At 44.5% G+C, this 13,788-nt stretch overlaps 1 protein-coding gene and 1 long non-coding RNA gene across 2 annotated transcripts; one reads left to right on the forward strand and one right to left on the reverse strand.

The window, feature by feature from the left end:
* Nucleotides 1-2,312: 2,312 nt before the first annotated feature.
* psmf1 (proteasome inhibitor subunit 1) lies at nucleotides 2,313-12,916 on the reverse strand. Its single transcript, XM_040115984.1, has 7 exons — nucleotides 12,764-12,916; nucleotides 11,824-11,976; nucleotides 9,386-9,468; nucleotides 7,678-7,887; nucleotides 5,342-5,398; nucleotides 4,394-4,555; nucleotides 2,313-3,297 (listed from the first exon to the last, which is right to left on the reverse strand). Exons 1-7 carry the CDS (start codon nucleotides 12,890-12,892, stop codon nucleotides 3,246-3,248), a joined length of 846 nt encoding a protein of 281 aa, XP_039971918.1. The 5' UTR covers nucleotides 12,893-12,916; the 3' UTR covers nucleotides 2,313-3,245.
* Nucleotides 11,869-13,621, forward strand: LOC120783188. The gene is made up of 3 exons (XR_005706308.1): nucleotides 11,869-11,982; nucleotides 12,813-13,060; nucleotides 13,150-13,621. It is a non-coding gene; the product is annotated as an uncharacterized LOC120783188 (long non-coding RNA).
* The last annotated feature ends 167 nt before the right edge of the window (nucleotides 13,622-13,788 follow it).

The following is a 13,788-nucleotide window of genomic DNA, read 5'->3' on the forward strand; positions in this document are numbered from 1 at the left end:
GGGGAGAAAAACCTCTGTATCCGCAGCTGGTGGTGAGGGTTGGTCTAATCATCCGGTCCGGAGGAGGCTTCAGGGTCAGGTCCTACATCGGTGACGTTTCTGGGGGGGGGCAAGACCTGTACCTGCCCACCGCTTGTAGATCACCCCGATGTTTGGAGAGGAGGCCCATTTAGGAACAAACGACGGTGTCACACTTTGCTGGGTTCATCCAAATAAAAAAAACTCAGAATCCAAAACTGAATTGATTTAAGCTGCAGATTGTAAAATCCGTTTTTCTCATCAACACAGTCTTTAGCCTCCACCCTCAGTTAGCGACGCATGTAAGAGAATTTTAAGCGCTGTGATTGGATGTTTCTTGCCTGAAATGCAGTTGTAGTTGACTTATACTGCGTCTTACCAATGACCTACCAGACGCCTGTGGATCTGAGTAGCTTCTCCCTCAGGTAGGTAAAGCGCATGCGTAAGATCAACTTCACACGTCTGTGATTGTCCCTGCTGTGTTTATTATTTTGATATTTTTAGATCCTGGCTTTTCCCCCCTATTCTTCTTCAGCGTTATAGCCCACAACTTTTTTTTTTTTTTAGTATTTCTGTGTCTCTCCCCTCTGTCTTTCTCTCATTATTATCGTCGTCAGTCCTTTGGCCGATTTGGATTTGAACCAATCGCCTGCATGCTGTCCTTTGTTTTTCCTCCTCCTCCCTCCGGGTTTAATCAACTTCCCTCGTTTTACCTCCCTGTTGCTCATCCTCTCGTTCATTATGTCCCCTCTCTACTGTTTTTCTTTAATAAGCGTGGTTGGCCTTGCGTCAGAGAAATCCAGTCAGGATGACTCATGGGCTGCTGCAGAATATGGTTTCCCGCAAGGCAAAATGGCTCCTCTCTCAACCCAGAGAGGAAAAATTAGTTGCAAGCACTTGCTGAAAGTAAGTAAAGTAACAGACAAGTTTTTTTTTTTTTTCTCCCAGCTCCTACACACACACACACACACACACACGAGGTTAGCATAACTCTGTCAGAACTGCTAATGAAGTGCTGTGTTTGATTTTCAGACCGTCATGTACATCCCCGTCGCTCCCACTCGACTCTTCATCTCACCATCTTCTGCCTCTCAGTTACCTCCCAGAGGAGTGAAACAGATTGTCTGTGGTCATATAGGTGATATATTATAATTTATTACACCATCGGGTCGTAATTACTCGTGTACTAATGCATATCATTTTGCTGTTACTGTTGATTGAGGTAGAGCTAACTGATATTATATTCAATTTTTTTTTTTTTGAAGATTTATTGTATGTGATTTTGATACATGACCTGGTTTTTGCCATATTATTCGTCATTGTCTCCACAAAAGCAAAATAGAAAAAAAAAAGCAGCCCTAACCTCGTCACAAGATACAAGAAAAGGGAGAACAAAGACATAAAATTACCATCAGGAGTCGTCATATTCAACCCGCGAACTCCTATAAAAAGCTTGAGGAGAATTGGAGATGGCTGTTTGTCACCTGCCCGCGGGGAAATGACAGGTTGTGTAATGGTTAAGGGAGAAAGTAACAGAGTCCTTCATGGCTTTTTGTGTGAGTCTGAAGAAGAAAGCAAAAGAAAGGCAAAAAAGAAAAATGAAAGGAATTAGGGTCAACGTCGGGGAGAGAGAAAGAAAGAGTTAAAGAAACTGAAAAATGGAGAGATCAGAAGATGATCAGAAGAACAGGAGGAAGGAGAGAAAAAACAAAAAGTGGCCTGAATTTAGAGGGGAAAAAAAGAAAAAGAGGAGTGAAGACAGAAAGACAACAGGAGGACGAATAACATGAGAAAGAAAAATCAGAGAATAGAAGAGTGAGAAGAGAGATGGAGAAGGTTGGAAGACAAAGACAAAAAAGTGAAAGGGTGTGAAAAGGAGAGAAAAGAGGGAGATGAAAAGAAGGAGCTGGGGTGGAGGAGAAGAGAAAGATGAATAGACAGATGAATGGAAAAGAATTTAATCAAGGTTTGGTGAAAATATGAAATCTAAAGGTTACAACAAAAAGCTTTTTATTCTGTGACTTCAGATAAACCGTTAAACATCCATTTTTCTGAGGTTTCTGGAACTTTTATGTCCTAATTAATTAAGATGCCAACAGCCACAGTGAGTGAACGTCAAAGTCTCGTGTGTGTGTGTCGCTGATTTACCGATACAGAACAAAACCTTTCGGGACCGAGGATCACTGGCGTCAGCTCGTCCGTCCGCAGCCAGTTTGACCCCTGACGGAGTGTTAACGTCCCATTTTCTGCACCGACCGTGTTCCCCGGAAACAGCAACAACGCAGACCAGAATGTAAAGTCTGGGATTTTTATTTGAGCATTTTAGCAGGAGATAATTCATCAGCCGCGCTGTTAAATCAACTACAATCCAAACAAAACGAACAAAAAAAAAAAAAAAAAAACAACCCACAACTGTTAAGAACTACATTTCAAGCTTCTCGAATACGTCCACAAAACACAAGGAGTTAAAGAAAATTCTTTTATGAATAAATTACAAGAAGATGCAGTTTTCTGGGATGATGGGAATCTAAACAGACTACTGATCTCTCTTCTATCGTTCAGGACGCAGAGGAAGGAGGGTTTTACTCTGAAGGTTAAAGGACTTTCCACAGACCCGATGCTGAATCGCTGGTTCGTTTTTAGAGTATACGAGAGTGTGAGCGGCTGCACACACACGTCAGCGGCTTTCCAGTTACATTACCACCCGCGAACAAGGTTGTCCACACGTTACCTCCCTGCATTGACAATGTGTCTTTAAATAGAAAAAAAAAAAAACTCAAGTGATCAGATGTTGGTATGAAACACAAAATTTGAGATTATGACCAGTTTGTATTTTCCAGTGTATGGTTGTCTAAACCTGCCTGACAGTTTTTTGTGTTCAGTTTTCGTCCAATGTCAGTTCAACGTCAAAAACATCTTTCATTTGGAGCTGTGTCCGTCCATCAGTGTGACTTACATTTATTCTTTCCTGATGGATATTTAACACCGATTTGACGTCAAGAGCAGGATTCTTGAACACAGGTTATATACATGACTTTTACATTAGTTACGTGAAATGCACAATTAGAAAAACGAACCCTCCTTCTCAAAAAACTGGAGAAAATAAGGCAAAAAAAAAAAAAAAAGTTATTTTTGGGCCTCTAAACTGGATCAAGCCAGACCCTCGAGGAGGTGAAGATGAGAACTTTCCCCGCTGTTGCCTAGAGAACAGGAGGCTCCGCTGGGTACTACATGAACATGTCGTCATAGCCGGGCGGGGGCATGTGGTCTGGGTCCGGCCTGAAAAAAAAAAAAACACAGAAAAAACCAGACACACCGTGCTGTCAATCCTGTCATAATTTCATTTGCTAACTTTGAAGTATTTCACTGGCTTATTTCTCTCAGTGTTTCCAATGGGAAAGAAGAACCCGTGTGTGAGGCCAAAAACTGCAGTACCGAACCGGGAGTTTCTGAACTGCTTCTAACTTGGTGTCGGGCCGAAAATCAAACGTGTCTGGTTTGTGAGCTCCCTGCAGCCGGTGTCCGAACTCTGCCAAAGACTGTCTACGAAAGTGGGCTGAGAGTTTTGTAGTTCCAACACAGCGACACCTCTTATCTCCAGCTGATCTCGTCGGCGCGGGGTCGGGAATCACGTTCGCCCGGTTCAACTTCCTGTCAGTTTAATATTTCTTATTCCCAAGCCAACGGTATTTGGATGAAGTAGCTTGTGCCGGTGGGCCAAATGTGGTAGCTGCAGCTCTTATTTCAGTACGTCCAATACATGATGAGTCAATATTGGATTTCTTCTGTAAATATACACCGACGAGCCAAAACAGTGAGATCACTCAAGGGTGAAGCGAATAACACTGATTTTCTTGTAGCAATGGCGCATGTCAAGGTCTGTGCTGTAGCAGATGGTACGTGAACAACTGGTTGTAGTAGTCAGCGTGTTGGACGAGGGACAAACGGACGGGTGCGAAGACCTGGGGGACTCCGACATGGGCCAAATCGTTACGGCCAGACGACTGGGATGGAGCATCTCGGGAACGGCAAGGCTTGTGGGGAGCTCCCGGTCATCAGGAGTGAGGACCTACCGACAGTGGTCAGAGGAGGGAACCCCCCCCCTACACAAATCGGCGCGTCATCGATGCGCGCGGGCAACTGAGATCGTCCCAACTGGGCCGAACCGACGGAAAGGCCACCGTGGCACTGGTCACAGAAAGTTTTAACGCTGGTCATAACGTTTTGGCTCCTCAGACTCGACATCAGCAGATACCCAGTGCTAATACACCGGCGTCTGAAGGGATCGCTCTGCGGTCAGCATGGACAGGAGGAACGACGACGAGAGACAGAGGAAGGGCGTGTGTGTGGGTGTGTGTGTGTGTGTGTATCTCACCCTGGTCTGTGGCGTCCGATGGGTCCAAACGGGTCAAAGCGAGCTCCTGGGGGAACGGCTCCGGGGGGCAAAATGTCTGGTATGCCGCTGGATGGGTCAAAACCAGAGCGAGGATACCCCGACCTCAACGGGTCGACTATCATCCCGCCGCTGCCACGAGACCTGGGGGGGGCAGATTGAAAGACGTGTATTTTATCTTTTCTCTGACTCTCTATTTCCTCTTCATTTCAGAACAGGCGGTTTTATTTTAAGTTCTCCTTTCCAGCCGTTTCTGAGGATGTGTAATTACTGATATTTTTTTTTTATTTTGACATAAAAATACATAAACAATACCAGACAAGTTGTTTGTTTGTCGATGTTAATGCACGACGCCGGGGCTAAGCAGCTGCTGTGAAGTGGTGGTTGGGTGGGTATTACCCTACGTACACCATGGCCACTTTCCAAAGACATGCCATACGTAATCAAATTAAAAACATTTGTTTATGAACTCAAATTACAAAGCTACGGTGCTGTTCCTTTCAAATGTAGTTACTGTGAAGAAGTGAAGAAACAGCAGTCTTCACTAAATTGTTAAGTTTTGCAGTTTAAATGAACCTTGACCTTCACGGGTTTAAAAATGTGTGTCGCGCCGGACACTTCAGCGGGGAAGCCCACGTAAGCGGCTCAAGATGAAAATGACTGTGGAGACTAAACACAGATTCCGGCAGCTCGACTGCTTTGGTTTGGCATTTTGGATTTGTGCTTGCAGCTCCACATTTATCTGGCAGCGGGAGCCTTGACAAACGGCAGTAATCCTCTTCTGTCTTTTTGTTACCGTGTGGACTGACTGTTCATCCCCAAATCCCGGATTAGAACAAAACCGGACTGGAGCTTAAATATATATGTGAAAATGATTAAAAAAAGAAAAGGGTCCGCGGGGTTTACTATGAAGGAGCGAGACAGGCTCACCCAAAGGGATCCAGATCTGCTCCTCCAGCTGCGAACGGAGGAAACATGGGGTCGGGCCTGAAAACAAACAAAAACACACACACACACACCTGTAAACTTTAAAATTAAACGTCACTACAGTATACAAACCCACTTCTGTCTATAGCTCAGACAACATTAAAAGCAGTGGATGCTGATGATTGACAGAAACTAACAGACAAGAATTTTGATAGTCAGTCAGTCGTTTAATTTAATCATCAGGCAGCATCAGTGATAAACGTCCTCTACTGAGTTCCATTCTACTGTATTCAAGTTATTGACCTAATTAATGTGCACTTGTTTCATTCCAGCTCAGCGTGAGAGTCGCTACCGTGTTTTGCTGTTATTTGCGGTTGCTTTTCTCTCTCCTGCTTTCTGTTTCACTGTGTGTGTGTGTTTGTCTTAGCTGCACGCACACACAAACACACACACACACACACACACACACACACACACACACACACACACACACACACACACACACACACACACACACACACACACACACACACACACACACACACACACACACACACACACAGGACAAAAGGAGACAGGGGGTAAAATAAAGCTTGACAGCAAGTGACACACACACACACACACACACACACACACACACACACACACACACACACACACACACACACACACAGACAGAGGAGAGAAGAGGAAGGTTGACACAAGTGCAATAAAGTGCAATAAAAAGCTTTCCAGTGGGCCCCAAATGTCTGAAAGTCAGGACAAAATACCAGCGTTTCTTTTTTTTAAAGGCGCACAATCTGGCGAGGACGTGAGCAGCTCTGCTCTGAGGAGGAATAACGATAATTATTAACAAACTGTCCAATTTTCATCTGTACGGAGCAAAAAAATGAAAAAAACAAAAGCGAAAGATGCAAACTGTAGGCAGATGCAAACTGACTGCAGAGATTTGCATCTGAACCGACCCTGACTGATCTGTCCAAACCTCATATGTTCTGGATCGTTCCTGTCCTCTGTCTCTCCGTCCTCCCATCCTCCTCTTCCGTCTCGTCTGCCTGTTTCCCCCTCTCTGCTTCCCTTTGTCCGTGTCTTTCTCTCGCTTCCTCTCAGATTTTGGGTTTACTTTCTCTCCATCTGTCACGGTTTTGATCTCGTCCTTATCCCCCGCTCTCTCTGCGTCTCTCTGGAGCAGGCTGACAGGTGATGGCATGATCCGGGTCTGATAAAGCGCTGACATCACCTCACATCTCATCTGATCGGCCACCTGCTGTAAATATTGAATAGAGGATACTGCAGCGGCACCTCCCACCATCAACACACACAGGCTCACGCCCACACACTTTTGGATGTGCTGAGTTTGTGCCCTGTAGAAGGTCCAGACAGAGGAGCTGTTGGTCAAATACAACAGCAGAGCTTGGGTGTGTGTGTGTGTGTGTGTGTGTGTACACACGTCGTTCTGTTGTTGGGACATTTTGGCTGGTTTCAGTTTTTGATTTTAAATAAATTTGCGAAGATTTCTAAAAACATCTTTTCACTTTGTCATTGTGGGTAATCGAGCTCAGATTAATTGGCAAAAATAGCAACTTTATAAATTTACAATTAAACCTACAGCACATTAACCTGTGCTGAACCTGAGGGGGCCAGACTGTAAGAGAAGAGACTGTAAGTCCTTCATAGGTTTCTAGCGTTTTTGTCCTCTGCGTCACAGGTCGTCACACTGTGTCGCATGACATTTAAAGGGAGAATCCACCTGAAAAACCTAATTTGGCCTCATTGAAACGGTCATAATTTGTTCGATCGAGAACCCCGGACAGCCTCGGAAGAGAGAGAGACAGACAGATAGCGGGAGACGTCATTAAGCTATCGCCGCCTCAATACCAAAAATGAAAAATAAAAGTAAAACTAGGCCCGTTTCTAGTTTCATAACCGAGCTGTTTTAACGCTAGTTCTTCATCGCGTGGAAACAAACACTGGCACCGCTGAACTCGGACGTCTCCCCAGTCTGACACGACTGATGTGCCGCCATCACCTGAGCACGCGAGACGTTTACTTTCGTCACTTAAAGCCACCGATTACTTGCACTTTCTGCACCAACCACACACGTCATTCAGCCCCACCCATACACCGTCAGCTGTCACGCCGCACCTTACACTGCAGTTTTGCTGCTGTGTGAATCTTAAATACAAATGCACCCTTGACGTAACTGCAATCTCACTGTGCTTGCATAATGACAATAAAGTAAATAAAATCTTGTATGTTTTAAGTTTCTGTCGTGCACACAGAGGCAGACAGACTGTTCATTTGAACAGTTTGTGCCCCAGCTTCCTGTCATAACGTACCAGTGGGGGTGTGTTCCCTGGCGGGGATGTCTGCTGGGGATGCGGAGGGGGTCGCTGTCCTCTCTTCTTCTGCTTTGCTCCTCCGCCTCCTCCTCCTCCCTCCGACTCTTCTTCTCTGCCTTTTCTGCTCTCTGTCCCGTCGGTCTGTCCGGGGAGGGCAGCAGCTGAGTCTTCACCTTCTCTGACAAACTGTCTGCATCTTTGAACACACTGTAAGAAAAAAGAAAAAAGAAAACAAGGATCTCACCTCTTAGCTCAGTTTATCAAAATAAACTGACTGAGCATGTTTTTCTGTCTTGAATTGTAAAGTTGAATCTATAATGAAAGGGTCAGAAAGCATCGAGAAACTCTTTCCCTCAACTGTTTCACATCTATATTGAATATTCATAAAATCACGTCTACAATCAAAATGCCAAAAGACAAAGTAACAGAGCGTAACGAGGTCAGAAAGACTGCAGCACGTCTTCTGACCTCGCCTGATAACCACGTCTGGTCTGACGGCGTTTCTACACAGGAGGCGCAGTGAACGCAGCACGTTAGCAGAGCAGCAGCAGCAGCTTCGGTCCTCTGCCTGTCCCCACGTAGGATGCGTTCAGGCACCATATTGAGTGTAGGTCATTAGTGTTTTGGCAACACTCTGAGCCCATTGCACAATCGTAGTGTTAAAAAAAATAAAACTTTGCTTGAAAAAACTAACTACGCTGAAAATGTTTCTGCATTTATAGCACAAGTATAGTGTGAGCTGTCATGGCGCTCGGGAAGTGTTCAATTAAAAAAAGGTGTATCTTTGCATAAAGTCAAAACAACTGAAACACCCAACAAACACCACCCCTGTTAGACAACACTGAGATAAAAATAAAAAAAAAAAAAAGACCTCTGTTGTAAAAAAAAAAAAAAAAAAAACAAACAAACAACAATTCTTTCATAGGAACACAGGGGTAACCTGCAACATGGCTGAAGAAAGAGTCCAAGAGAGTCCAAGAAGAGTGCATTCCCACAAGTTAAAATCTTGAATCTTGAAAAGTTGGCAAACACCACTGAATGTTTTGTAGGGTCTTGCTTTAGCCAGCTTGCCACCACCTTAAGTACAAAGTGACAATAACTCTGCCTTTGGACTGAAGCTTTCTCTGCCGATTTGATTGTGATTTTTGTTTTTTTGTTTGTTTTTTTAAACCTTGTGAAGTCAACGGTTCAGGAAAGAAAAGGTGGGTTGTCACAGGGGAACCATGCATGTCTGAACCAAATGTCAAGGCAATCCATAACACAGTTGTCGAGACACTTCACGAAAAAATATCAATGTCAAACTCACTGTGTTGCTACGTTAAAAAATCAGGGGATCACCGACGTCAGTAGGATCCATCCTCTGGGGAACATGAATGTCTGTATAGAATTTCATGGCAATTTATTAAAACCTGTGTTTTGATATTTCAGTCTGGATTCAAAACAGTGGACAGAGTGAGGGACCAACAATAAAGCCACAACGCAAACTGCTAGCATGGTTAAAGAAAAACCATCAGAATAATTTCATGCAGCCTAGACGGTCTTTGGCAAGGCTTTTTTCCCTAAGAGAGCACAGGCAGCGCAGACCGATCTAATCCCCGGTGATCATCAGGACCTTTCATGGATGATTTCTTCTTTAGTGTTTTTACTGTGGCCGTTGAAACGAGTCCCTGAACCCTCGTGCGAAAACACAGAATCACACACCCACCTGTCAAACGTCTGCAGCTGGTCAGCGTCCACGTGATCGCCGATGTTGACCGTCAAGTCCGACACCTGCTGCGTGCTGGAGTTCTTCAGACACACGCAGTCGGTCGGTTAAGAAGACAGAAACAGACACAGCAAAAGATCAATACGGGTTACACGTGTGTTTATCAAAGTTTAAACATGGAAAACAAAGCCCACTGTACCAGAAATAACTCCTGGAATCCAGCATACCAAACCAATAACAAGCTGAGCAGATGATAACGTTCAAGAGCAGCTCTAGACCTGAACACCTTGTTTTCGCCGACCTCCAGTGGTCACTGCAAGTTCTCAACTTGCTGCAGTGATGCAGAGGTGTGCTCGACCAGAAAAGGTCAAACGTACAGCAAATACAGGATCATACGGGTATAGAGGGAATTCATTTTAATTGCTTTCAGAGTATGTACGGACACACAAACACCTAAGACGTACAGCTCTTCCGAGAGTACCATCTCTGGGGGGGGGGCCCCTCGGTGCAAAGCAGGAGATCTGGACTACATCTGCACTAAATACTTCTCGTGCAGGGGAAGAAAAAAAATAGGCAGCCGGGCGCTAAGCTACTTCTCTGCAGAGTCTCGGGAGTTTTTCCATTGAGCTTCTTTGCTCTTCAAACTAACGCCAGGAGGGCTGAATCAGGAGTATGAAATCAAACATTTTGTTTAGAAAATTCCAATTTAAATGTATCTTGTTGTCACCTCCTCATATCCTCGACCATCACTCAGACGTGTCCGTGTATGTTAAAAGTAAAACAGAGAAAAAAAATTAAAAGGTGACAAATTAAAGGAAAAACCTGAAAAGTCAGCGGAGAAACAGGACGACGTTAATACGTCTGTAGATCCGCCTCTGAAATGACTATATGGGTTTATATCTCCATTTTAAGCTTCTCCTTTTTCTAGATTGGAATCATATTTGAGGCACTGTTTATATTTTGTACTTTCACGCTTTGAGACGATGTGGTTAACCACACCTGTCTTCAGACGGCCTGGGGGTGGTATCCATTTTCAAAGCCCTCGGACCTGACGTAGATCAGACTGGGACCGAAACGTTGCCCTTCTTTGACTAAATTTCGCGGCTTTGAGTCGACGAGCAGGTGTTATTGTTTTCCACTGATGCAACTTTTTCCTGTTTCCGGTTCTTTTCTGCGAGGACACAACAACGTTTCACCCGTAAACGGTCTCCCTCTGGTATTTTTTTAAAATCGTGGTTTTGTGCAGGGAATTCTTACTGAAGGAGAATCTAAGGAACTGACTCTTTATAACGTTTATATTTTCTGGTCTGACATGTTGTGCGATGAGGCATCTACTGAATACTGTCGCCACATCTGTCCACACACTCCGCTTCTCTGCTTGTGGGTCAGTTCAGGGCTCAGTGCAAAAAGAACAGACAAGCTGTAAATCAGCAGAGTCAGCGTAAAGTAAAGAAATCCCCCAAAACAAGCCAACCTCCGCACCAGCACAGGCTCGATAAACACTATCAGAAGCAAATTCATTTTTCACTTTACATAACACAGCAGCTTCTATCACTCACTCTTATCAGCAGCACTTGTCAAACTACAGACGCTCTAAACGGATCACCGTGTTCTTATTCAAACTACTCTAGGGCCAGAATCCTAAACGCACTAAAACCAGATAATAAAACACACAGTTGCTGATGGAAATGTTTTGGCAGCTTCTTAAAACTCCGTTAACTGTCTCTTCAGACCGCAGAGACTGAGGCTGTGTTCACACTGAATCCAGATTGATTTTACACAAATCGGATCGAAAACCACATTTGCCGGTGGCTTTCCAAACCGGATCTCTGCGGCTGCGTCTCAGTCCGGACTCTCCGACCGCTCACATCGGATTTCAAAGGTGTCTTTTGAAATACAAAGACGACTTTGAATCCAGAGTGACGTTTGTTGTTACCGCAGAAACCCGCGCGCGGGGCACGTTGGCGACGCCTGGACGCAAAAAAAATCCGATCCGATCACTTGCAAACCACAGTGCGGACAGTCTGGAGAAACGAAGCGGATTCGCCTGCAGTCTGAACAAAGCCTAAAAGCCCAGCTCCCCTGCCCCGCAACCGTCTCGCGGAGCCAGACAGGCGATTATTGAGACTGAGAGGAATCCAGGAGCCTTCTCCACAGCTGCCCAACACGTGGATATGATTTATGGATGTGCGTGTGCCTCCTGGTAACTGATTATTGGCGTCTCCACTGGTTGCTGCTGTGACTGTACTACTTTCCTGCCGTTTCTGTCACAAAATTCAGCAAATTCGAGGCGGCTCTCTGTCTGCGGCGTGCACGGCGTCAGGCGAACCGGCATCGACCCCCTTCAAGAGCTCGTCCAGACGCTGGCGGAGGTCGCGCTGATTGGCTGACCTTTGACCTAAGAGACCCCCCCCCAACGGTGCGTCGGCTGTGGTTACCATCAGGTTGAAGATCAAGGTGGAGTCGACAGCGATGGCCTTGAGCAACAACTGGGTGCCGCTGTCGCCGGCTTTATACCGCAGACTGTACAGCTCCTTGTTGCCGCTCCAGTCAGCAGGCAGCAGCTCGGACTTCTTGTCGCTGGCGCGGGGCTGCAGGTTTGAACGACAGAGGGGGAGGGAGACAGAAAAAGACAGCGAAACGATTAGATAAACGGGGTGAAGAGAGGGAAGACGGGGGGGGGGCAGCGAGGGCGCATAATGTATGCGACAAAACAAAAAACAAACCCGTGTGGTGTTTTTCTATGACTAGGCTAGCTAGCTAAAGATGACATGACAGTTTTTACAACTCGTCGCAGCATCTCCATTTTAAAACTGCTGCCGGTTGACTCTGCCCCGAACACGGCGGCTCGTTAAAACAAAGCTACAGCGCGTTTGTCAAACTACAAACAGTTCGGTGCGTGGCTCGCACAGGAAGCTAACGATAACCTAACCTAACCTGAGCGGGCGGCAAGTGAGCGTGTACAGAATTCCATTCAAAAAACGGGCGATTTAATTTCTCTCTTAACGGCACAGGTCAATAATCTCTTTCAAAAGGACCAAAATTCTTTGCATGAATGTTTAAAAGCCATTCTTCAATTCGGTTTATAACTATGTCACAAAGCAGCAGGTATTTCGATGAAAATGTAGTTCAGCTTCTCTTAATCCTATCGCCCTCTTCGTATGAAGCCTATCGTACGGCTAGCGGTTGAAACCGAAGTTGTACGAATTGAATCTTGAATCATTTAGTATACAAATTTCATCCAGAAGAAATACAAGCATGTGTTGCTCAATGATCGACGCAGCGTTAAACCGCTGGATTTTTGAACGGAGTTTGGTGTGACGTTGTTACCACAACACATCCCATCAGATGAAGCTAACAGCGTTAGAGTGTTCTCACCACGTCTCCGGACCCGACACACCTGAATCCACTCTTTATCATTTCCCAGTGAACGAAACACACCACGGCGTCCTGCGGGCAGCTGATGCTGCCAGCGACACAGGTGTACAACACCTCTAAGCCCGCCATGTCTCTTATTATCTACCCACTACGGCAACATCAGTTCGGTTTCTAGCGGAGGAGTGAAATCGAAAGTGTCGACAGGTCAACGGCGACAAGCAACAGCAACCACTTCCCGTCTGCGCCTTTCAGTGTAAAAGCCCAGCAAAAAAAAAAAAGCTACCAACTTTCACGAATGTAAGAAATATATGTTTAAAACATGACATGCAGACCTGATGAATCGTTGTAGATTGTACCCTTTACTAATGATTTATTAACATTTACAGGTTGCAGACAAACTTTTGCCGATGGCTTATTAAAAACTGAGAAACCCAAGAGCCCCTATTATCCAACGTGTGTAGCTGCAGACTTGATGGCGTGGAGAGGTCTCGCTGAAGGATTTAAGTGCCATCACACTGCCAGAGTGGAGGAGGATTTTTCCACAAACTGTAATTAATGGCTTATAACAGATCTGCTAAGCATTAATAATAACCAATAGTAAAGCATTTAATTAATGAAAGAAAGTGGTACAAATAAATGTTAAGAATATTGAAGTTAATAAGTGGACCTTGACCCTTAAATTAACATTTAATTTTTTTTCCCCCCATTATTTCAATTTATTTATTTATTTTTTGGTCATACAATAATAGTGTTATTTTATCAAGCCCAGGTCTTGTAGGTTTATGATGACACTGATACGATTTAATTTTTGTAACGGCATATTAAGTTTTAATGAAGTCTGATTTAATCAAAAAAAGTGATTTTCTTTTCATTGTTATTGGGTTTTTTTTAATTATTGTTCTTTATATGGTCATCATCAATTTTTGCAAACCAAATTTTGACGTGAATTTCACAACAAATTTCAGAAAAATATTCTAATAATAAAGTGAAATCAAATCTGATCAAATACTATACTTCTCTAAGCT

The sequence above is a fragment of the Xiphias gladius genome, chromosome 21 (assembly GCF_016859285.1).
Source record: "Xiphias gladius isolate SHS-SW01 ecotype Sanya breed wild chromosome 21, ASM1685928v1, whole genome shotgun sequence".
In the NCBI taxonomy this organism is placed as follows: Eukaryota; Metazoa; Chordata; class Actinopteri; order Istiophoriformes; family Xiphiidae; genus Xiphias; species Xiphias gladius.